The 23,924-nt window shown below is 35.3% G+C and overlaps 3 protein-coding genes and 1 pseudogene across 4 annotated transcripts in view; 2 read left to right on the forward strand and 2 right to left on the reverse strand.

Annotated features, from left to right (window-relative positions):
- The window catches only part of LOC100176795, a 4,074-nt gene extending 1,611 nt beyond the window's left edge, over positions 1-2,463 (reverse strand). The window contains exons 1-2 of the mRNA XM_018817576.2: positions 500-2,463; positions 271-369 (exon numbers count right to left, since the gene is read on the reverse strand). Of these exons, the coding sequence (XP_018673121.1) occupies positions 558-2,381 (1,824 nt within the window). The 5' untranslated portion in view covers positions 2,382-2,463 and the 3' untranslated portion in view covers positions 271-369; positions 500-557. The remainder of the gene's footprint in view (positions 1-270; positions 370-499) is intronic.
- LOC100187013 lies at positions 2,406-4,003 on the reverse strand (annotated as a pseudogene). Its single transcript, XR_717119.3, has one exon. The product of XR_717119.3 is annotated as an aspartoacylase pseudogene (transcript).
- Positions 4,004-4,539: 536 nt separating this feature from the next.
- Positions 4,540-14,150, forward strand: LOC100187065 (WASH complex subunit 4). The gene is made up of 26 exons (XM_002122026.3): positions 4,540-4,624; positions 4,703-4,841; positions 5,220-5,359; positions 5,498-5,663; positions 6,011-6,161; positions 6,429-6,575; positions 6,845-6,965; positions 7,078-7,195; positions 7,805-7,932; positions 8,091-8,251; positions 8,668-8,782; positions 9,129-9,362; positions 9,510-9,656; positions 9,838-10,029; positions 10,202-10,343; positions 10,427-10,570; positions 10,807-10,931; positions 11,258-11,362; positions 11,636-11,830; positions 12,093-12,246; positions 12,387-12,523; positions 12,705-12,869; positions 12,974-13,070; positions 13,197-13,408; positions 13,512-13,602; positions 13,791-14,150. The coding sequence occupies exons 2-26, from the start codon at positions 4,787-4,789 to the stop codon at positions 13,859-13,861; spliced, it is 3,513 nt and encodes a 1,170-aa protein (XP_002122062.1). The 5' UTR covers positions 4,540-4,624; positions 4,703-4,786; the 3' UTR covers positions 13,862-14,150.
- A 1,736-nt stretch (positions 14,151-15,886) lies between these two features.
- Positions 15,887-23,924, forward strand: part of LOC100184670 (inhibitor of Bruton tyrosine kinase) — a 10,468-nt gene continuing 2,430 nt past the window's right edge. The window contains exons 1-15 of the mRNA XM_026840622.1: positions 15,887-16,182; positions 16,507-16,748; positions 17,045-17,169; positions 17,375-17,522; positions 17,936-18,136; positions 18,292-18,484; positions 18,784-18,905; positions 18,961-19,074; positions 19,361-19,516; positions 19,767-19,910; positions 20,175-20,333; positions 20,508-21,245; positions 21,447-21,608; positions 22,184-22,368; positions 22,564-23,242. Coding sequence (XP_026696423.1) covers positions 16,086-16,182; positions 16,507-16,748; positions 17,045-17,169; positions 17,375-17,522; positions 17,936-18,136; positions 18,292-18,484; positions 18,784-18,905; positions 18,961-19,074; positions 19,361-19,516; positions 19,767-19,910; positions 20,175-20,333; positions 20,508-21,245; positions 21,447-21,608; positions 22,184-22,368; positions 22,564-23,242 — 3,465 coding nt within the window. The 5' untranslated portion in view covers positions 15,887-16,085. The remainder of the gene's footprint in view (positions 16,183-16,506; positions 16,749-17,044; positions 17,170-17,374; positions 17,523-17,935; positions 18,137-18,291; positions 18,485-18,783; positions 18,906-18,960; positions 19,075-19,360; positions 19,517-19,766; positions 19,911-20,174; positions 20,334-20,507; positions 21,246-21,446; positions 21,609-22,183; positions 22,369-22,563; positions 23,243-23,924) is intronic.

Genomic DNA, 23,924 nt, shown 5'->3' on the forward strand with positions numbered 1-23,924 from the left:
GTTGTCAAATTATCAGCCATACATAAAATGAAAAAATCCAAAAAAAATAATCACCCACAAAGTAACATACATGATAACTCGTAAGCTGGCATGAGGTGTTAAACCCATGTAATAACGACTGTCGTTTCCCCGCCTTGCGAGGATAAAGTAAGTTATATAGTTATATTCACATTCTGACACATTCATCCACAAAGTTAGATATGTGGTAACTAATAGCGGTGTGTAAATAACTACACATCCTTAAACAAAATTTTATTCAAATAATCTTACCTTTCTCCTATTGTAATACACAACATATACAACTGCAGTGAGTACTATGAGCATCATCATCCAGCTAAAGAAACTTGAGCTGCTTGTTTCAACAGGCACCTACAATTTTTTTTGTTTATTTCTTACTCAGTGTTAGATAAATAATTAGACAGGTCCAAATTTAACTGCATGGCCGCCATGCTTTAAACGCTGTTTGTGAACCATTCTCAGTATAGTATGTACCTCATACCTGTGACTTTGGCCTTTTTTAGTTTTACCAGATGCAGAATGTCCATCTGAATTTGCATCTATTCCAGTTTCACTAGATGCAGCATCCTCTTTTGGATTATTTCTAGTTTCACTAGATGCAGCATCCCCCTCTGAATCGCTTCCAGTTTCACTAGACGCAGCATCCTCTTTTGAATCGCTTCCAGTTTCACTAGACGCAGCATCCTCTTTTGAATCGCTTCCAGTTTCACTAGATGCAGCATCCTCTTTTGGATTATTTCTAGTTTCACTAGATGCAGCATCCTCTTTTGAATCGCTTCCAGTTTCACTAGACGCAGCATCCTCTTTTGGATTATTTCCAGTTTCACTAGATGCAGCATCCCCCTCTGAATCGTTTCCAGTTTCACTAGATGCAGCATCCTCTTTTGAATCGCTTCCAGTTTCACTAGATGCAGCATCCTCTTTTGAATCGCTTCCAGTTTCACTAGATGCAGCATCCTCTTTTGGATTATTTCCAGTTTCACTAGATGCAGCATCCCCTTTTGAATCGTTTCCAGTTTCACTAGATGCAGCATCCTCTTTTGGATTATTTCTAGTTTCACTAGATGCAGCATCCTCTTTTGAATCGCTTCCAGTTTCACTAGACGCAGCATCCTCTTTTGGATTATTTCCAGTTTCACTAGATGCAGCATCCTCCTCTGAATCGTTTCCAGTTTCACTAGATGCAGCATCCTCTTTTGAATCGCTTCCAGTTTCACTAGATGCAGCATCCTCTTTTGAATCGCTTCCAGTTTCACTAGATGCAGCATCCTCTTTTGAATCGCTTCCAGTTTCACTAGATGCAGCATCCTCTTTTGAATCGTTTCCAGTTTCACTAGATGCAGCATCCTCTTTTGAATCGCTTCCAGTTTCACTAGATGCAGCATCCCCTTTGAATCGTTTCCAGTTTCACTAGATGCAGCATCCTCTTTTGGATTATTTCCAGTTTCACTAGATGCAGCATCCCCTTCTGAATTGTTTCCAGTTACGATAGGTGCAGCATCCTCTTTTGGATCTTTTTCAGTTACACTCGGTGCAGCATCCCCTTTTAGACTCTTTTTCAGTTTCACTAGATGCAGCATCCTCTTTTGGACTTTTCCAGTTTCACTAGATGCAGCATCCTCCTTTGGATCGTTTCCAGTTTCACTAGATGCAGCATCCTCTTTTGAATCGCTTCCAGTTTCACTAGATGCAGCATCCTCTTTTGAATCGCTTCCAGTTTCACTAGATGCAGCATTCTCTTTTGAATCGCTTTCACTTTCACTAGATGCAGCATTCTCTTTTGAATCGCTTCCAGTTATGCTAGGTGCAGCATTCTCTTTTGAATCGCTTCCAGTTATGCTAGATGCAGCATTCTCTTTTGAATCGCTTTCACTTTCACTAGATGCAGCATTCTCTTTTGAATCGCTTCCAGTTACAATAGGTGCAGCATCCTCTTTTCGATCTTTTTCAGTTACACTCGGTGTAGCATCCCCTTTTAGACCTTTTTTAGTTGCACTAGGTGCCGCATCCCCTTCTGAATTGTTTCCAGTTACGATAGGTGCAGCATCCTCTTTTCGATCTTTTTCAGTTACACTCGGTGTAGCATCCCCTTTTAGACCTTTTTTAGTTGCACTAGGTGCCGCATCCCCTTTTAGACCTTTTCCAGTCACACTATGTGCGGCCTCTTCCTTTGGATTGTTTCCAGCTGCACTAGGTGCAGCATTCTCTTTTGAATCGCTTCCAGTTATGCTAGGTGCAGCATTCTCGTTTGGATCTTGTTTAGTTTCATCAGTTCTAGATTTTGTAGTATCATTATCAGTTGGTGTTACTAGTGTCACACACAAACCACAATATAGAACTGTTAATATTATCATGGAATTCATTTTACTTTCCTAAAACAGCCTATGACAATCAATGTTCTTGGATATACGTTGTATTTAGCAAAGTATAGTAACGACTGCGCTATTCCAGCTGAAATGAAAGTAAAGTAAAACTAAATTAGTGCATATTAATATGGTAATTTAAACTTGTTTATATTATTGGATTTCTCTTGGGTGGTATATTTTAAATACTATAATATTAAGGATCTTTTAGTTTACACGATATATGAAAAAAAAGTTGTAATCTGCAGTACAGTTAAAATATAAGCCTTTCTTATACGTAGAAAATAATATTGCAAAAGTTCAAGTATAAATTATTACTGTTAAGGGTAAAAATTCTTAGAGTAAAAATTTCATAATGCATAATGCATATAAATTTAAAAAATTTGTTCATAACACAATAACTTAAAATAGTAAAACTTAGAAAAAGAAATTTGTCATAAATGGCTGATTCCCTGGCCATATAAAACATTCTGGACAGTGATTAACATAGCAAAAAGACAGTGTAATACACTGTATGGAGTCCATGCTATGGAACAAACGCGATTGTAGTTAATAATCATTCTAGATTCTATCTAATGAAGATAAGGTAAATTATTTATGATTTGTTTTCTTAATTAAGCTTTAATATTGGAAGAGCTACAGTGGCCTTTTTTGTTAACCAAAATGCAAGGTCTTTCTCATAGTAAGAAGCTTCATTAACAAAAACTGGGTAAACTAAGTCTTTTATTTCATCTGGAATTTTAACAACATCTTCTAAAGTGACATTGTCTCCTTGGAAAGTACGAAATACCATGCTGGACCCGGATACCGATTGCCAATCTCTATCTTGAAGATCGAGGTGTATCATTCCAGCTATGTTGCCCTCATGATCGCGAGGAAAATCTACCTTTTTAAACTGAGTGTAAGTAACAATTTCACAGGGATTGAAAATGTCGCCGTTGTTAAACTTATCTAAAAACGCTAAGGAAAGTTTGACGGCCTTTTCCTGTAGATCAAAGATATCAGCTCGTAGTACACCATGGGGTTGAGGACCAACTTCAATACCAATCCCATGTTTTGCTATATACCGAACATCACCATAGCTTTTACCTTGCAGCAGAATGTGACAAAAATCGGCAGAAAAATGTTGCTGAATGTATCTACACATATGCAAAGCAAAGTAATCAGTTGGTTTTTCAACAATCAAACATAGTTTTACGTTAGCTGTGGTATTGTGCAGGTCTAGTATTATTCTTTCTCCGCTGTAATCACTATATTGGGAGAACAATTCTTTAGCCCGTTTTACTTCATATGGCAAATTTTCTTCTGCATTAGTGACTTTATTAATATCAACCCTAGTGAATTGTCGATTAATATCACAATCTTTGTACCGCCTGCACAACCGAATAGCCTCTGGATTACATAATGTAGCTGTCACTTTACAAGTTGCAGATTGTAATGGTGGACCAGATAACCATTTCTTAACTAAACAAATGCCAGACAACTCGTTCCCATGCGTTCCACCAAACACAACAACATCTGAAACTTTGTTTACGTTTTGCATACTACCAAAAAAGGTATATATAATTGATCAAAACAACTTCTAACTCTTAGAACACGGGTATTAAAAATGGATTAAATAAGAATGCCCTTTTATAGAAGATAAAGGTTAGTCTAGATCGTAGATGAAAGTATGTATTAAAAAATACAAAAATGTCTTAAACAAATACTAATTTGTAACGTGCACCTTGTTTCCAGTGTTAATATATACAAGCACATATATATATTCGCCTATTAGTCTATTATACACTATCGCCCAATCAATACATTGGTTGGGACATATAAACACAAGCATGCTCTATAGGCGCAGGCATGACAATGTGGGGTTTCAAAGAGGCATACATCAAATTGAACTTTAGTTACTGGCAGTACATATTTATTGCGGTAACAGTTTATATGTACAAATAATAACTGTACATTTAAAAAAGAAAAAAATTAACAAATTTTCTTCAACGTCACACACGTAACAGCAACATACCTCTACAAAGATGCGCTGTGCTAATTCTTATATAATTTTCAGGGCTTTAAATTTTAAACAACACCACTTTTTGACATAGATATATTTCACTTTTGTGATGATACCTCCACTTCAGTCTTCATAAGCAAATGCAACCTTGCTTTAAAAACACATGACGTCAGCACTATCTGCGTCATTCACGTGACCGGCAAGCTGGCGGAAATTATTTGACGAACTCCCTGTAACGGTTTGTGACTGTAGAAAGTATTTTTTTTACTTCTTTTTACATTCACACGTGCACCTAATTCGCAGTTTTAGCATATGGTTTTAGGTACTGTTGACACAAGTTTGTTTGGGGAAACATTTCGTGTATTCGAATTGAATTGCAATCGAAGCGATTTAGTTGGTAATGGCGTTGACCGCTGATCCGAACGATTTCGAAGAAGTCGATCAAGGGTCCGCAAGTAAGACATGTACCACAAAATATTTGTATATTAGCCGGCAGTTATCTATTTTCTTGTTAAAACATAAACTTATTTGCATTTTATTGTTAAAAAACTATAATATGTCTGTTAAACTCCTTCTTTGTTACACAATAGGCCTATAGACCATGGTTTTAAGTACATAATTTTTCTTAATCTGTTGGTACAATAACATCTAAGTAAAACATGCCAGGTACTTCATACTTTCTGCATGTTCCTGTTACTTCATACCAACCTGTAGAACACAGACAACTTGTCAATTAGTTTCCTGATTTCTTTATATGATGATTAGTTATTGAACTATCAACAACACATTGTTTTTATTAAATAAATTTCACCAAACATATTATCATTTTGTAGAACTGGTCGGTGAAATACACTTGAAGAAATATGTTAAGTACATGGGACAATACACCCAGCAGCTTGCTGATATTGAAGGTGTGCTAGGGAGCGAACAAGGTCATATTTGGGATCAAAGCCTAAATCCGGTTTGTCTACAGGTAATGTTAATGTTCTGACAGTTCTATATATTCATAATAAGCTTGATTATATAAAAAAAGAAAACAATAAGTTTTTTTCATTATGTGGTTTGCTTATTAAACTTTAATGGGTTTGAGTGAAAACTTTATTTATTGCAGACATTTCCAGAAGAAAAAGTTGCTTTACCACAACTGATAAAAACTGAAAATAAAGTTCTAAACAAAGTCCTTATTGCCTTGTCAGCTCTTTGTGTAGAAATAAATGTGCTGGAAAATGAAGCTGTCACTGAATTTTATGACCCCATCTTGTTTTATGGCGAAACTGGTAAAATTTTGTAATTTAAAATTGTTATAAGTTAACTACGAAACACGTGAACAAATGACTTAATATATCATGTTAATACATAGTTTAATGTTTGTTGTGTACTTGTAATGAAACATGTAAACCCCCCCCCTTAAAATTTTAGCAATGTTTGTCTCAGTATTAGATTTTTATCTAAACACTACTAAGCGGATCTGATCGTGAACAATTATAGACAATATACACCATAGGCTATGACATACTCAATACATTAAGTTGGCACTACACTAGGGGGAGGAGGGGGGCTTAAATATTAAGTAAAGCAGGTATAAGCCCACTCTAATTATTTTAACCTGTTAATTCATATATAGCAAGTGAGGATGATGAGAAGCAAAAGGAAGGAGAGGAGCAGCTTGGGATTGGGAGAATGCTTCCTCTTCTTCAGAAGTTATCATGTTTCGGTCAAAGATGTAGGGAGGTGGTAAAAAATGTCATTCAGCAACTGGCTGCTTTACATAACAAGTTAGCATGGTGTTTTCTCTATAATTTATTCAAATATCCATATGTATTAGGACTTTATTTTCTCTAGGATACATTGCAGTTACGGACAAATTATGGGCATGTATATATTTAGGTTACAGGCTTAAACAGCACTTTTACAAAGAAACTAAATTTAAATACCGCCATGTTTGTGTTAATGTTAAGAGTAATTTACACATACGAGATCACGTTAGTTTCTATAAAAATAAAAAACGATATTTTAAAAGTTTTTATTATAAATTGAATTAGATCCATGCCGAAAGTTATGGATGCAAGCCATGTTCATCTTACTCCAGTGTATGAGCACTTGTGCAACTTATTAAGAGTTCTGGTTACTATTGATCAGATTATACTCAGCAATTCAATGTTAACCAACCACTGGACAATGTACAAAATGTAAGTTGAAAGAAATTTTGTTTAGGTAAACTTAACTCCTCAAACAGCATATTATTTAACACAAACAGTTTTGTGACATACAAAGCTGTGTGTGTTCAGATTCGCCTAAAAATAGCTGTAACAATATTAATGCAACGGATATATGTTCTATGTTTGTTTGTTAGTTAATTGTAAATTGCTCTCACAAAGCAATATTAATCCTTGGCTCCTTGCTGATTATTAAAATCAAAAAATCGACAGACATAAAGTCCTGTTCATTTACTATTTAGGACCATTAAGTCAGTTCACCACAATCCTTCCGCTTACGGTGTGGGCCAAGATCAATTAAAGCCACTGGAAAAGTTGGTTAGTCACTTGGAAAAAAAGATAATAAATGGGCAACTGACCCAGGTAGGCTAAAATTCATTTTTAAGCATGCTACTGCATATGATGTTTACCTTTCTTTAAATATATATTTATGTACACTTTTAAAATCTTAGTTAATTTTTGGTTTTTCATTCAGTTTTGTTTCGGTCAAGATTTTGATGATTCTGGGATTCCTGTTGCGAAGAATTCATGTTTTACCGAGGAATTCTCATTGAACATAAAGATCATCTTTGTGAGGCTTGAACCTAAGCTTGGTAAGTGAAATATTATTTAAAGGGAAAACAATGCATAGTACAACCCAAGTTACATGTAGGGATGCACATTACAGTATTTCGAATCCATGAGATTCAAATCCTTTTGTTTTCGAATCTAATTACGGAATTCGGTATCCTATTTAATGTCATATATCTCTTGAACTAAGCTAACAATTTTTAAAAATTTAATAATTAAAAAAAAAATCTTGTGTTTGTGGGAGTTTCGAGAGGAAACGTTTCGCAGCGAATTTTCAAAATTTGCTATCTGTTTTGGCTTGGCCGTTTTGGCTTCATACGTTTTTTCTTATAAATACAAAAAGATTCGAAATTCTAGATTCAAAATAAAGTATTCTAGGATATCCTAGAATACCTAATTATTCTGTAATATGCATTCCTGGTTACATGGCATCACATAGAAAAAGATTCCAGTATCTTTTATTAGGGACAAAGCCATTCTCATTATTTGAATCTGTTTGCAGCAATTTAGACAACATTTCTGAATGTTGTTTATGCCTCGTTATTAATTTTGGGTAGTAAAATATGATAATATCATCAGAACATCAACTTGTCTTATAAGTAAATTTCTTGTCTTTTACTTTTTTTATGCAGCTGATCCTACACAAACTGAACACCACCTTCAGTTTGTTGGTTTGTGTGCTTTGTTCACATTACATTATCTCATTTTCCGTAACTTGGATCGAAAACTGTTTCGCCAGATGTGGGATTCTTATAAGAAGGTAACAACACACATAAATTGTTTTTTTTACATTAAAAGGTAAGCTATATTTATTTCATACACACAGACTAAATCAGAAACACTTGACAATAAATATGAAGAAAAGATAATTTAAAAGTAAAAACTACTAATGTAAAATTAAACAATTCTTTGTCACAGCTTCCATGTGTGACGCTGGCAGGTCATGTGACATGGTTTGTGGACGAATACTTTGCGGACAACCTACCAAAGACCTGTAAAGCTGTTGATTCCAAAATGCCAGATCAAGCTGTGCAGAGTAGAGGGGTGTGGCTGTCTGGTAAAGTACAAGCTATCCAAAGGTAAAAAATCCTGCAAACCCTATTTCAATAAAAAGAACAGTATGTAATATGTATTAAAGTTGAGAGTAAAAATACACTTGAAGAGTGAGCCCCATTGTGTTTGTGAACTACTTGCATATCTATGCTACGACTAAGCCCAACCATACCCACAAGCTCCGCAACGCATCTTAGCTTGATCATGAGCTTTTACACCCAGGTGGTTTGGATCAGGTGTGGGGTTTCAAACCCCAGGTACTTTCTACCCAATGTCCGGGGACTTTCCCCTAAGCCATAGGATCATATGATGTCCATAGTGACTTAGATAGCAAGTCTTCCAAGTGCAGTAATATAATGCTTGTCTTTATCTATATAAACACTTGTATAAAAAATTCTAACGTTTGTGGGACTTTTGCCATTTTTTAAATTTATTGTTTCAGGGAATGCCAGGGGTATTATGCTTCAGTAAACACTTGGATGGTGAAGATGTTATCATCACCACAACAAGATGCATCCCTTGAAGACTTAGCAACGCAGTCCAAAGTTTACATAGAGGTGGAATTTTTTTGTCATATGTGTTGCATTACACCATTTATTTTAAAAGTCCTTTAATATATAGTATGGTGGGGAAAGATGGGTCACATTTTTATTCTATTTTCTCGTTCTATTTGGTAGTAAACAAAGAACATTCACATAATTATGAAACCGTTTCCTTGCGATTTCCATAGATTATTGTTATTTGTTTAAAATACGATCAGGATATTTGGATAATATGTACTAAATGTGTCCCGTCTTCCCCACACTACTATAGTAACTTAACTACCAAATAGTCAAAAACTAAACTTTTAGTAACCTGAAAGCTTATTTAACACATTATGGACACCATATTTTTGTATAACAGGGCTACAGATTGATTTGTGGATTGCGTAACACGGTGGAGACACTTCTCAACCTGCATGTTGTGACCAACAAACCAATGACAGTGAATGAGGTGACATGTTTATGTCGCATGGTGACCATGTGTAAGGCGGTATCTGACACTTTCTTCCGACACTCAATGCGTGTATCCACATGTGGAATGCATATTGTGCAACACCAACAGTTCCAAGTGCTTACTCTACTGCAAGTTGCAAAGGTTCGTATTTTATGGTTTATGTGTTTAAAATACACGCACTAATTTGTTTAACTATACTTTTATGATACATTTTATCTGCAAGTTTCACGAAAAATCTTTTGTATCTTAATTCAATCGTAAGTAACTAAATTCTTAATAAATCCATAGAAAAGAGTTACCTCTGACCGCAAATACAGTGATCGCAAATTGGACATGCTCTCCTCTATCATGATTTGTGAGAACTGTATCAATGGTTCCCCAACCACTCAACGATTGGTTGTGACCAAGCTTGCTTTGTCCATTGCAAATCAGTCTGTAAGTCTGTGTTTGTACTTTGTATGGCATGCATTATACTTCATTATCAATAAATCGTAGTAAAAAATGTTTATTTCAAATTATGTTTACACATATTTTGCACAGTCTAAAATAACTTCTGTATCCATCATGGAAAAAAAGTCTTCATCAAAAAAAGTTTATTTTTCAACATTTCTTCAAGAAAATGCTTCGTGATGATGAGCATGCAGCCCTCCTCTCTAAGTTTGAGAAGATACAGATCTTTGGGAGCATCGGCATCCTCCGTGCATCTCGTGCAGCATCGGATCAATCAGCATTCTATTGGCATCGAGCTCTGCTTACCAACTATTTAGAAGGACTCAGCCAAAACCCAGTCGATGCGTCTAGCTTACATGTACCGCTTTTTATTTGTAATATTAACATAAAAATGTTCACTGTATTTTCAAACATTTAGCAGTAAAACGTTCAAGTTTATTTTTAAATTTTTAATTTAATTAGGATTTTGTAAATGAAATCATTCTAATCTAAACAAAGTGTTGTAACACATAAATATGTGTTTTCCACAGCACATGTTTGCTGCATTGGAAGATTGTGTGGTTGGGATGAAGAGGAGCAAACATCTTTCATCCCCACAACTCTTGGTGGATGCTTATAAGGAAGTAGTTCATCGCAGTCTACGTCACCATCTGCTTGATAAAATATGTAAAGGTGGGTGACATTGTTGCCTATTTCGATTTTTGTGTTTATTTTTCCTTTTTTGTGTTTTAATTATTTGTTTCTTTTATTTCCAGAAATTGAAAATGACCTTCGCTTATCAGTGCACACTCACTTGAAGTTAAACGATCGAAATCCGTTTAAATCTTCCATAAAATCACTTCGACAGCTTCTTTCACTGGAACCTCTCAAATTCCTTGGATCCTTTATCAGCCCAAAAGGTTATATTTATTAATGGAATTTTGCCAAATATGTTTTACATTCTATAAACAACAAGAAATTTTCACTGAAAAGTACAAAAAACTTGAACATTCTTTTATTTTGAACAGTAAAGTTCATATATCGTATTCCAATAATACAACTTTACAGGCCCTGATTTGAAATTTTATATTGAAACTAGAAAACATATTAAAACTATCACTAAGTGGAATCTCATTATAAACTTTATAAAACACAGATTATGTGACTCATTATCTGGACCAGACTTTCTACAATTTAACAACTGTAGCTTTGCATGATTGGCGAACTTACGGACAAATGAGGAACTTAGCAGCCCAGAGGTACCAACTTGAGATGCAAGAGGTAACATGGGAGATACTTTGTGGTTAAAACATCTACAAGTGAAAACAAATGTTCCAACAACAATTTTTTTGTATTTTCTGCATTTGTGTGTACAACAAAGTTCCTCTTGTTTCCGCTCATTCTGGTTCTATGACAAATTTTTTTTATCCTGTGTTTTACTTTATTTGCACGTTTGGCTTGTTGTGCTATAGTGCTATACCATGATAATGAAATCCCATCCATGGCTGACGAAACATTGCTATAATAATTTTTTTTCAGGATAGCGCTTTTTATAAAAAGATAAACAGATTTAATTACTATCAGTTATTTACTAATGTGACTTCCAGGTTCATCTGCCCAACCAACAACTGGAACAAGGGCTTGATGTCCTTGAAATAATGAGGAATATTCATGTATTTGTTTCCAAGTATCTTTACAATCTAAACAACCAGGTATAAAATTGCCACCTTATTTTCTTTATCATTTTTCCATTTAAGCATTCCATTTTTATGCAACAGCAAAGACTATATTAAATAAAACAAAAATATGGAAATATTTACATAGCTTTATCAAAAATAAAAATAGTAAAACATGGATTAAAACATAATTTATTCAATTGAAACTTGGATGGAAACTAATATATATCAGTTAAAAATATACATACAAAAAAATATCAAAACAGAAAATTTGCCTCCCGCATAATCACCATCTTTCTTCCAATTCAGATCTTTGTGGAGCAGTCGAGCAACAACAAGCATCTGAACACAATCAACATTCGTCACATTGCGAACTCCATTCGTACGCATGGCACTGGTATCATGAACACAACTGTCAACTTTACATTTCAATTCCTGAAACAGAAATTTTTTATCTTTTCGCAATTTCTTTTCGACGAACACATCAAGTCTCGTTTGATTAAGGTTAAACTCGATTAAATAAAGTTCACCCTATAAACTTAAATATATATACAATATCCGCATATTTTCTAAGTTTTTTGTAAACATTTGTAAAAGACTTTTTAAATAGAAGTAGCCTCAAGCAGGGTTTGAACTCATTTCATTTAACTTATTATTTTAATTTATTTTTGCTTTAAAATACTGCTACTTTTAAAATTAACTTGGTTTTCTTTTTTAATTAAAAAAACTCAAATAATTAAAAAAAAACTCTTTGATTTTAACACAGGATATGCGTCACTTTCGTGAAAACCGTGAGGCATACAACCAACAGTACCCTTATGAGCGTGCTGACCGTTTCAACAGAGGAATCAGAAAACTTGGTCTCTCACCCGATGGCAGCAGCTTCCTGGATCAGTTCAGACTTCTCATCTCACACATTGGTCAGCATTTTCTAAATTTCTTGAACTAGACTGTATTATTGTAGTAATATAAACATTAGCACATATACATCAATAGTAGGCCTACAATGAATGCTACTTTTATCAGCATGTTACTTTTTAATTTTAACATTTGAATTCAGGTAACGCAATGGGCTACATTCGTATGGTTCGTTCTGGAGGTCTACACTGCTGCAGCAATGCTATAAGCTTTGTTCCTGACCTTGAAGACATTGTTTGTTTTGGAGATCTTGCTAAGGAGGAAGATATAAGTCCAGAGGTTAGTGCAATGATATATATTTTTATATTGCATTGATATTATTTATTGTAATGTCATTGAAAAATTATGTTCGTTATTGTATTATTTCTGTCATACCTTGTGCTTCATTACTGTAGTAAGTGGAATCAAATTTCAACCAATGGCGTATTTTTGTATCTTGAACACACACATTCTTTTACAGGTTAACACAGCATTTGCTCACCTTGATGCAGTGCTTGGTTCATTAGTGAAACATTCAGCCGAAGGTTCTGATTACCTCGGTATGCTTGTGGATGTGTTTGCACCAGAGTTCAGAAGTTCAAAGAACATGCATCTCAGGAATTTCTACGCCATTATTCCACCTCTGGTAGTTTTATTTTGTGTAACATTAAAATTTATGGTTTAACAGAAATTAATTTTTTAATGATAAAATGAAAATTATTTATTCTAACCGAGTCTATGCCTTATTAGACCATCAATTTTGTGGAGCATACAATAAGCTGTAAGGAGAAAATGAGTAAGAAAAACAAAGTTGGTGCATCTTTTACTGATGATGGCTTTGCTATGGGTGAGACTGGTTTTATATAACTTCGCACTGTAACAATATTTTATTAAACAGCACACATTTATTTCTTTTTTTTGTACTTTAAGAATATGGATTTTAAAGAGCAGAACTTATTGACTGTTTCCGCAGGTTTGGCTTACATATTGAAGCTGCTGGACCAATACACAGAGTTTGACTCCTTGCATTGGTTTCAAAGTGTGAGGAGAAAGCATGCAGATGACATCAGACAGCAAGCTAACCCAGCTCCAAAACAATCTCGCAAACAGGGAATTCAAGATGAGGACGAGAAGTTGCAGCAGACGAGGTCACTTGCTCTGAAACGTATCAATATTTATCAGAGGGTATGTCTCATTCACTTCTGCTTTTTATCATAAAAACTCTGAATATCGGAGTTTTGTTTGATAGACTTTTTAATCCTGTTTTATATGTATTTTTACTACACAGGAATTCGAGTTGCTTTATTTCTCATTGAGCAGTGCCAGAATTTTCTTCAGAGCGGAAGCAGCACCAAAAAGTGATTCCACTGATACCGAAGGTAAATAAAGCAGATGCTGAGTTAAACATGTAGACTTTACGTGATGGAGTAAAGAAAGTTAATATGTTTTACCAATATAAAAATTACAAGCTGACATCAAAAATGGCAACAGAATGTTACAAATAACGGATAACCGAAACATTTTATTCTATAATGAAAACATTTTCATGTTACCTGTTCATTTTTAGTTGCCAAGCCTACAAACGAAGAGCCTGTTGATTCAAAAGCTTCGTCCAGCCCAGCATCTACAACAGCATAATCAACATTTCATATATTTTTCAACTTTGATTATTCTTTCATGATTCCTATATTTCATTTATTAAAATCAGTAATATGATTTTCAAAAGTCATTTTTTGTTTGTTTGTTGTATCACAAGCAATGATGTGTGAAGTATATCTGCAGATAGATTTACATTATATTCTCATTTTTGTGCAATCTGTTTTACTGTTTTTGATTGTGTTCTTACTGCGAACTCTATTGTTGTCATTCTTCCATTTTTAATTTGTATTCCGAGTTCAAAAGCAAATATAATATTATATGAGAGATATATCCTGCTCTAACATGTAATCAATTGGGTGTCCACAATATCCCAAAGACCAGTCACTCAAATCAAGAAATGGAATTCCAGTCTCGGAAAAAGATATTATCAAAGTTAACGTACATGCACGTACAACTGAATTAGCCGAAACGTGGGTACAATGGAGAAGTTCGTTCAAAATCTATTTAGTTGCAGCCGACATTACGGGAGATGAACGCAAGAAAGTCGTGCTGCTGGTAAAGATGTTCAGAAAATCGTAAGGGCACTGACTGATGATGGAAATGCAAACGTCTAATGACTCAATTACCAGGAGAAACGGTGAGTCAATGGGTATGCAGATTACTTCCAAAAGCTAATTTGTGTGGTTTAGGTGATACTAAAGGGCAGATAATTATTGAACATGTTGTGCATACTTGTGCACCAAATTTGCGGATATTGTTTCTTCTAGCTAAATATGATTTAACAATGATTCAACTGTTAGAAGTTTCACATGAGTATGAAACACAAGTACAAACCATGTGAGCAGTGTGGACAAAAAGGTTATGTAAAAGAGAAGTGTTATGCCAAGGAACGGAAGACACAACCACGAACAAATGAAAGCAAGAGAACAGAAGTTAATCTTGCGGGACAAGTCCATGACACTATAACAAAGAACTTTGTATTCTTTACTAAAAGTCGAGACCAGAAAAAAGATGATTTAAGATTTGTTTACTGCGGGTGTTGAAATAAAATCTGTCTTGGTGGTCACAGATGCTTTGCAAAACATTTTGAATAAATAGACATGGGAATACTTGAAAAGTACAGCCAATATTAAAATGACTAGAAGTGGTGCGAAAGTATATACTTATAAGTCATATGACGCTAAATCATTCTTCACTCTCGCCGGACGGTATCTTCAATTTTAAGGAGACAAACCTGAGAGATGATTCATGGGCATATAGGTGTTTTTCCGGAGAGTGTTAGTGGGTCGATTTAAGTAGCAATTTCGCCTATTTTATGTGTTGCGACTCTGCGTCAGGCCACATGTTGCCGACTATGGTGGGTTATAAAGCGATACACAACATATTATGAAGGTTGGACGACTGGGAGGTCAATCGGTTATGTTTATTACGCGACTGTGTTTCATACAGCATAATGTTTAAAACAGTTTAAGTATAGATACATGGTTAAAGTAAGGATTGGAGACATAGGGGCTCTTTTCATGCTATTAAAAGGAAAGTTTAAAACCCTACCTGGTCACTATGATTCCTACAACCCGACTGCAATTTTAAATGAAGTCCTCATTAGTCTGATAAAACAGGCGAGGGAAGAAAATGTGCTAAGGGGAAAAAGGGAAGAAATGCTTTCCGTGAGGCACGCAGCTTCGCATCCGAAGTTTGCCTCGTGTATGAGAATTGGGATGATACCGATAGTCCAACCCAAAGTTAGTATAGATCTATACTAACTTTGGTCCAACCTGGAGCAAATACCTATGTTCTTTGACCTAGAGGGTACACAATTGGGTTTTGGTACGACACATATGCGAAGCCTTTCTTTGGTTAAATTGGTAAAACCCGAGATGCATAAACATGTTTATACTAACATAGATAATCCCTGCGTTTATACCGGTCGGCGCATGTGTTAAACATTTTTGTTATATTTTCTTTTTTATTATATTTAATAATATTCTCACTAACTATAATGTAAAGCTCAAACGCGTTATAACTGAGGTGCCGAATCTTTCGATGACGTAAATGTCACGTGGCAAGAATGGTCGATGCCGCTATTTCCACAGCGCAAACGGTGTTTACACGAAATGTCAAACACGTTGAGTGGGAATTCGCCATGCGCGCTGCGTTTCTTCTGTAACTTCGAAAACTATCAGAGATCAACACAGAAGTGTTGGATTGGGTTTGGGTTACGGCGTGATAAGAATGAGAAGAGAACTTGGTTCGTTGTAACTTAATGATGGACGAAGTGTGTACAGTTAAATGTAACTTCGGAAAGTGCGTCGACGACCTGAACCATGTTATTACGAAGGCAACTCTGCACCAAGTAAAAGGTAAGACAATGTATCTCCCCTCTTAATGTTTCCTACAAATGTTAGCTTTTTTGCATAGGCCTTGCATAAAGTCACCTTGTTTATGGTCCCTTTAATTAGTGCATGACCGCTAAGTCCACAGTATTCAGTCTACTATGTCCGCTATGTCCACTATGTAGTGAATATTGTGGACATAATATAGTGAATATTATGGACATAGCGGACAAAGTAGACATAGGGGACATGCACTAATTAAAGGGACCCCCTTATCTACCTGGGTTAGTGATACCTACTGTAGTGCATAGATCAGAACAGCATAATACATCAACTGTTTTTTTTACACAGAATACATTCGATTGCATTGCTTCAATGCTGTGGCGAGATATGATAGCAGTGGCCGTACCCCTTTGCATGTTGCTGCTTCAAGTGGTAAATCTGACATTGTTCGTTGGATTTGCAAGTTGCTATCTTCAAACAAATGTAGTGGAAATGTTACAATTGATTCAGTAGATGTTGAATCAAACTGGAGTGCCTTGCATCGCGCACTGTATTATGGAAGAATAGCTCCCGCTATGGAACTGTTAAAGGTAACAGGATAAGTTTTTTTGATGGCCTGTTGTTATTGCAAGTTGCAACTATAACTTGCAGAAACTTCTTATTCCTTCTGTAACATGGTCTTCGGGGTTATTTTGTTTTAGTATCTGTACATTTGCTTGGCCAATTTTTTACTAGTTAAATTGAGTTTTAGATCTAAAGTGGATTTTTACGATAATAGTTTTTACCACATCCATGTTAAATGGCTTAATTGCATTGAAATAAATCTCAAAATTGTAACTGTATATTATTAAATACAGTATTAGAAACCATATTCTGTATAATTTAGAATGGAGCAAACATGTGGTTAAAGGACAAAGCTGGTTGCAACTCACTGGATATGATAATAGCTGATATATCACCTTGGAATAACAAGATTAGCTTTAAAAGAAACTCCGATATTTCAGTTCAAAAGTGAGTTGTGATGTCTCACTCTTAAATGGATGTTTTGCATTTTGTTTCAGTTTAAAATTAAATTTTGGTTCGTTTAATGCAATAAATTAAAGAAGAAACGGAATTATAGTATATATGTATAATATATTATTTAAATCATTAAAAAAAACAATGTGTCAAAACTATCTTTAACACAGATATATACTGAATAGAATTTACTTTTTAGCATTACTGATTTAAAGAACTCGGATGTCAGTGAGCTTTACACTTGGGGTGTAAATGAAAACATGACTCTGGCTCAGGCAGTCCAAAAAAGTAAAAAAATGCCAGAAATGGTAAAGTTCTTCTCAAAGCGAAATATCTACATTAAACAGGTATATATGCGCAATGCGCTACGCTGCTTCACTTAAGTTCAACACTTATGTTAAGTGTGCTTGATATATCTGAGTCACTGAGTGTATTAAACTATTGAGCATTTTGGCATCTTTTAGTCATTATGTGGGGTTTAAATTTATGCCTCGATGGTAGAATTCTGGTTACTTATTTAGTTCTCTTTTACACCAAGATCTAATTGATTTCAAATCCAGAGGTAATAAATTAAGTTAGGTATGAGATACATATAGATCGAACCTTGTCCTAAGCATTTGTAAACCATCCAAGATCCAATGCTATTTACTACAAAATCTAATGCCAATATCAGGATTAATGGTTTGTAGATTGCTTATTCACATACTTCAAAGATTTCTTATCCAAGCTCCCATACAACAGTTATGTTCCATATTTTTAGGTTGTTATGTGCAAATTCCACTCCATTTTTGTAACTCGAGATGGTGTTGCTTACTCATGTGGAAATGGAAGAGGAGGAAGACTTGGAAATGGGGCAGAGGATGTCTTTATTGATCCGCAACTTGTGGATGCAGGAGGTAGTGTCATCACATCAGCATCTGCAGCAGTTGATCATTCTGTATTTGTCACTGCCGATGGCCAAGTAAGTGGTAACTAACCACAATATAAACCCACAGTTGCATCTTCAGTTACTCTTTCTTAATCACAAAGTTATAACACTTTTTTAACATTGTACTTGTAACTTTGTAAATTTGTTTGTCATAACAGTTGCATATAAAGAACTTTTTAATCTTTTAGCTCCTGACATGCGGCCTCAATGACCATAGAACACTAGGTATCAACCCTCCTCCTCAGAAGAGCTTGCTTCCTCAGCGAGTATCGGGTCTCCGGGATCATATTATTGTTGGTTGTTGTGCAGGATCATGCCACACGGTAGTATGGACGAGCCAAAGTGCTCTATACACGTTTGGCACCAATGCTGGACAACTTGGTGAGAAATTCTGCTTCTCTTTCTTTTAATGCCCTAGTGCTGTAGCAGGGTGGTTGGCACAATTGCTCCAACCCAGTGGTGACTACGGAGTTGTCTAAATTGTGATCCTTACAGAAAAAAAAACAATCACACCTGTATAGTTACATATGTGGTAAGGTAAGTTTAAAGCCTGTCACTTTCCGGCCACGTGATGAGAAAGCTTTTTACATTTATTCACTTTATATTGTAATGAAGTGATTAACTGCTATATACTGCTGGTATATTATTTTTGTAAGTGTTTTTATTGAGATGCTTTTTAGGTCATGGAAAAGGCCAACCATTCATTGTTCAACCTCGGCAAGTATCAAGTGTTCACAGAGAAGGAGACAAAATTACTTACGTTCATGCTTGTGATGCTGCAACTGTTGTTTCCACTGCTCATGTGAGATCGAATCAGTTTGTTTTATTAGCTCAAAATTTGAACGATTTTTTTGAAGGGTGTTGTGTTCTTGCTTCATAATTACATTTGTCGGAAGATTGTGACGAAACAAATGGATATTATCAAGTTGCAAGTTGGTGGTGGGATATTAGATCGCACCGTTATATCACAGGTATAACGTTGAATATATAAACATAAACATTGTTACAAGTTCCAATACTGTCACAACTGCTTTATTGATTCTATAAAGTTTTGTTTAAGATGAACTCTCCTTTTCTTTACACCCAGTTAAATGCTACAAACTGCTCAGAACACAAGAGCAGTCTTATGATATTATTTTTGATATTAAAAGATCACTAGACCTACCACCTTATTAATTCAAAGATATAAAAAAACAAATTGCTTTTACTTGTTTTAAGATAAAAAAAATTACACTTTTTCCAACGCATACTATGCAGATGCAGAATGAGGCATTTTTCCGAAAGAAAAAGGAAGAAAATTTAGATTCCGAGAAAAAGGATGTAAAGGTTTTGTTGCTTAAGAAATCCGGAGATCTCCTCTCATGGAACAGCGGTCATTCTTCTCTTGACCGATGTCAGTTTGATCAAAAACAGGTTTTTCTTTAATATTTACCCAAAAGAAAACAACATATATCGAACTAGATGTAATTAGTTTGCTAATTTGGGTGCAAAAACATGCTTACATTTTGTTTTTACTAATAAGAGTAATTTTTTACCAATAGGTGTTTACTAACAAGTTAAGAAGGACCTGAACAGGAAAATTCATCAACTTTTAAGTCAAAAATTATTAGCGTCCTATAGATCTCTATGTTCCTTATTGTACATCATTTTTTATTCATAACAGTTACGTTGGATTAGTGACGTAAGCCTAAGTTGCAACGGTGTGGCTGCATTGCTTGTATCAGCTGATGGAACAGCTTACATGGCCAAGTTTCAAGCCTGGATTGCTGGTAAACCTGCTAGAAGAGGATCGGCTTTGCATAAACAGGTAAAGATACAATTTACTTACTTCTATTTTTTAACTTTATAACCTAAATATAAAATCCTACTAAAAACATTTTTATTTAAAGACCTTTTTATTTACCTTTATGTATGTGTATGTTTAATGGCTAGTGTTTAATTTTTGAAATTCAACCAATACTTCAGGAACTGTTGTATTAAAAATCTGAAAACACAATATTTTGGTCAATAAATGAATAACTAATTCATAATTCATAATCACAAATCTGTTTTTTTGACCGATAATAAACAGGAATACCTGACCAGCTTGGATTTAATGTCATCGGATGCAATACAAAAGTTCCAGCTGGAGCAAGTTCCGTGCGCTTTTCGATGTCATACAGCTGTCTTGGGTCCTAAGGGTAGAAACTACTCATTACTGCAATCAAAGCCAAGCAACTTCCTCACACAGGTATCTACACGTTTATGTGTTTCATACATGTTTTTCAAATTCACAAAAATTGGTGCAATTTAAAATATTTAAACTTTATTTTTAAAACTACCTAAATATTCTTCTAATTTGATTATGGGTAAATGCAAAACTTTATGGATAATGATATTTAATAATGTGGTTTATCTGTGTTAGATTCCTGTTGTTGATGCTGCGGACATCACTGAAGAGATGAGGATGCTCTTAGAGAGTTCCGATGCATCTGATCTTCTTCATGATATTGTCATCCATGTTCGCAGGGATGGAAAACCTGATGTTTTGTTTCCAACTCATAAATTTATCCTCGCGAGTAGATCTCTGCTTCTCTCTAAACTCATCCTTTCCCGCATCCCCTACAGTGATGAAGCCTCTCTTGATTTGGAAAAAGATAAACTCATCCTGGAAGGAATCCACCCAAAAATCTTTATGAATTTCCTCAGCATCATTTACACAGGATCATGTGAGATGCTGCAACCTGGCTCTAAGATAGACGACAAATACCCAGACAGCGGTCGGGTAAAAATATTCTGGTCAGATAACGCAACCTCTGCAATGGAAATTCTGACAAAATCCAACCAAGTTAAAGTAGAATGCTTCACGTTGCTGAAAATTCTAAGCAATCTTTTCGGAATACGTGATCTCAGCAATGAGGTCTTCAGTCTCCATGGCATCCGTGATGGAGTGATCTTCAGTCGGAAGTCCGGAAAGAAACCTCATTTTGCTCCATCCTCTCTTCCTCAGCTTACTGACTGTGAGATTGAGTCAGATGATGGAATCTGTTTCCAAGCTCACAAAAGCATCCTCGCATCCAGGATTCCTTTCTTTCATGGGATGCTGTCTTCACCTTGGATCGAAACATCACTTTACGAAAGCAGGCTTTGTGCACAACTAAAGGTGAAGTAACTTCATTTCAAATACTAAACCAGATTTATGTGTGAGATACATAACAAAACACCTAGGTAATAAAGGTAATAAAATATTAGCAACAAAACATGATTTTCGGTGTAATAAAGCTATTCTGGCAGTTTAGTAATTAGGAAAAAACCTGACTTGATACACAGTTTCTAAATCTAAACCACATGATTTCATATACAGGTTCCTGTTCCCGGAGATGTCTTCAAATACATCCTCGACTTTGCGTATATGGATTCCTCGTCCTCCATCAGAGGAGCAACATCCGTGGATAGTTTGTGTGAAATCCTCGCTGCTTCTGATCTTCTACTCATGGGAAGATTGAAGCAAATTGCTGAAGTGCAAGTCAGTAAACCATGTACTGCACAAAACTATAATAATGTACTTACATAAACTGCTGTGCAAATACATCGTTCAATGTTGCTTTGTTTTGGAAAAATATGCATCAGATGCATAATATAAAATATTACATGATTGCTATTGCTACATATTGTTTAAAAGATTAGCAATAAGTGAAAGTGTTTTACCACAATAACATGGTATTGTCTTCTTTGTTGGCATCAAACTTGGTTTTATGCAATGAATTATGCAAGTAGTTTATCAGCTCTAAAACGAAAAGAATGTAACAATTGCTTTATCCTCAAGTGGCGAAAAACAAACTGTTGTTATACCATGAGTGTTCTGTTTTATACACCCTGTGCCAGCTTACGAGTTACCACGTATGTAACTTTGTGGGTAATTGTTTTTGTTTATATATTGTATGGCTGTCAATTCAGACAACTTATAAGTGGCCACTAGGTTTGAACAATTGCTGTTATGTCTCTTGGCCATGAACCCACAATGATAGCAGCCATGAGCCTTGAACCCATAACCTCGAACAGTAAAAAATGTATTTTATAGGAATCAATATTGCATTACAGATTGCACCCTTGCTTACATTGAAAAATGTTTGTATGGTGGCAGAAGTTGCTTCTGCATTTAACAGCAACCAACTTTACGAATCATGTCTACAGTTTGCGTGCCACCATCTCCCTGCATTGCTACATACCCCAGCTTTCCATTATGCTGATGAAGAGTTTCTCGACAGGATGGAAGTTTACTACAGGTTTCCTAGTGTGAACCTTTCTTTTCATTTTATTGCAGATTTTGCTGCTTGAATTTGAACGTGTTTTGTCGAAAGTTTTAATATAATATTCCCTACGGCTTAGAAATAACAAAATTTTAAATTCAAAAACTTTTATTTGAATATTTCTATGATTCTGGAAATTTTGTTCACATGTGTAACTGATTTTTAATTTAGGTCGCAAATTCCGGATGTTTACAGAAGATCCTCTCCTCCAAGCATGGAGGGTCCGGATGTGAGTCATATTCCTGAGGAAGATTTATCTGATGACATTACTGAGGTTGACTTCTCAGTTGATAGACATTCTTCTGATCTTCCAACCTCTTCTCTAAGGAAGAGGAGGACCAGTGAAGCACATTCTTCCCGGAAAGGAAAGAACAAAAAAGCTCCTGGGATCATGCTGTCTGATCTTTTGAACAGAAAACCAAAAGATGAGGAAGATGAAATATTGGAGAGAATTGCCCTAAATCAAGATCAACCATCTTTAGAAAAATTAAAGGATGATCAAAAGAAAAATTTCTCAGCATCACATAAAGAAACATCACCTGAATCGCAACATTCACCAAATGAAGTCCCAACATCAGAAAGTCCTAAAACTCCATCTATATCCATTTCACCATATTCTCACCAAATTCAACCTGCTAATAATTTGATAAATGGTCACAAACCAACACCAGTGATATCTCCACCAGCAAAAAACATTCACTACGGAAACCATTTCCCTCAACTGGGAGGTACAGTTGGTACATGGCCTTCATTATCTAACAACACAGTAAATGGAGATCCTTCAAACATTAAATCCGGCACCTCTGCCTCAACTGTTCATTCAAATCGACCTAAAAAGCTCTCTCAAAAGGAGAGAAAGCGTATCAAAGAAAAAGAAGCGGAAGAGAAGAAGGAATTGTCACAATCACCTTCTAAGGTTCCAAATGCATGGGGTGTTGCTGCACGGTTGGTTTATTTCTTTCTTAGCATAACTAATATACAAAATTTGGGTAATTAAATGAGATACCTGTATTCAAAAAGACACTTTTTATACAAGTTTTGATTCGTTTTTTATCTAATCTTACTTTCAGCGTACCAGATTCTTCTGAAAATTTCTGGAATGCTCCATCTGAACATGCGACTTCACCAAAGTTGTCATCTCCCATATCAAGTCCAACCAAACCAATAACATCGAACATAACCAGGTTCAACCATCTCCATGATATTAGTTGTAATTTATATGGCTGAGCCAAATATTGTAGTAGATTGATCAATAGCACTTGTAGCATTACACAGAGAAACTGGGTGTCAACACACACAAAAATAAATTTAAATGACAGTACTGTGAACGAAGAGACAGAATAAAATCTTTGATTTATTTAATTAAGGATATTGATATGACTTATACAAAAACTGTCTTGTAAGTATTTCACAATTGTTGCAGTGGAGCCTGGCAGCAGCTTCCATCTTCCCCACCTCCGATGAAACATCCTCAATCTCCATCTTCACCAACTACTCCCATGTCTCCTCCCAGATTCATGGAGATTGTAGAA

This window comes from Ciona intestinalis, chromosome 2 (assembly GCF_000224145.3).
Source record: "Ciona intestinalis chromosome 2, KH, whole genome shotgun sequence".
In the NCBI taxonomy this organism is placed as follows: Eukaryota; Metazoa; Chordata; class Ascidiacea; order Phlebobranchia; family Cionidae; genus Ciona; species Ciona intestinalis.

What these genes read in the sequence shown, in the direction of transcription:
- LOC100187065 (XM_002122026.3), top strand. Translation starts at nt 4,787, where the DNA reads ATGGCGTTGACCGCTGATCCGAACGATTTCGAAGAAGTCGATCAAGGG. An exon ending in TAAATCCGGTTTGTCTACAG is followed by an intron (nt 5,360 to 5,497) that starts GTAATGTTAATG and finishes TATTTATTGCAG; the next exon opens with ACATTTCCAGAAGAAAAAGT. An exon ending in ACGCCATTATTCCACCTCTG is followed by an intron (nt 12,870 to 12,973) that starts GTAGTTTTATTT and finishes ATGCCTTATTAG; the next exon opens with ACCATCAATTTTGTGGAGCA.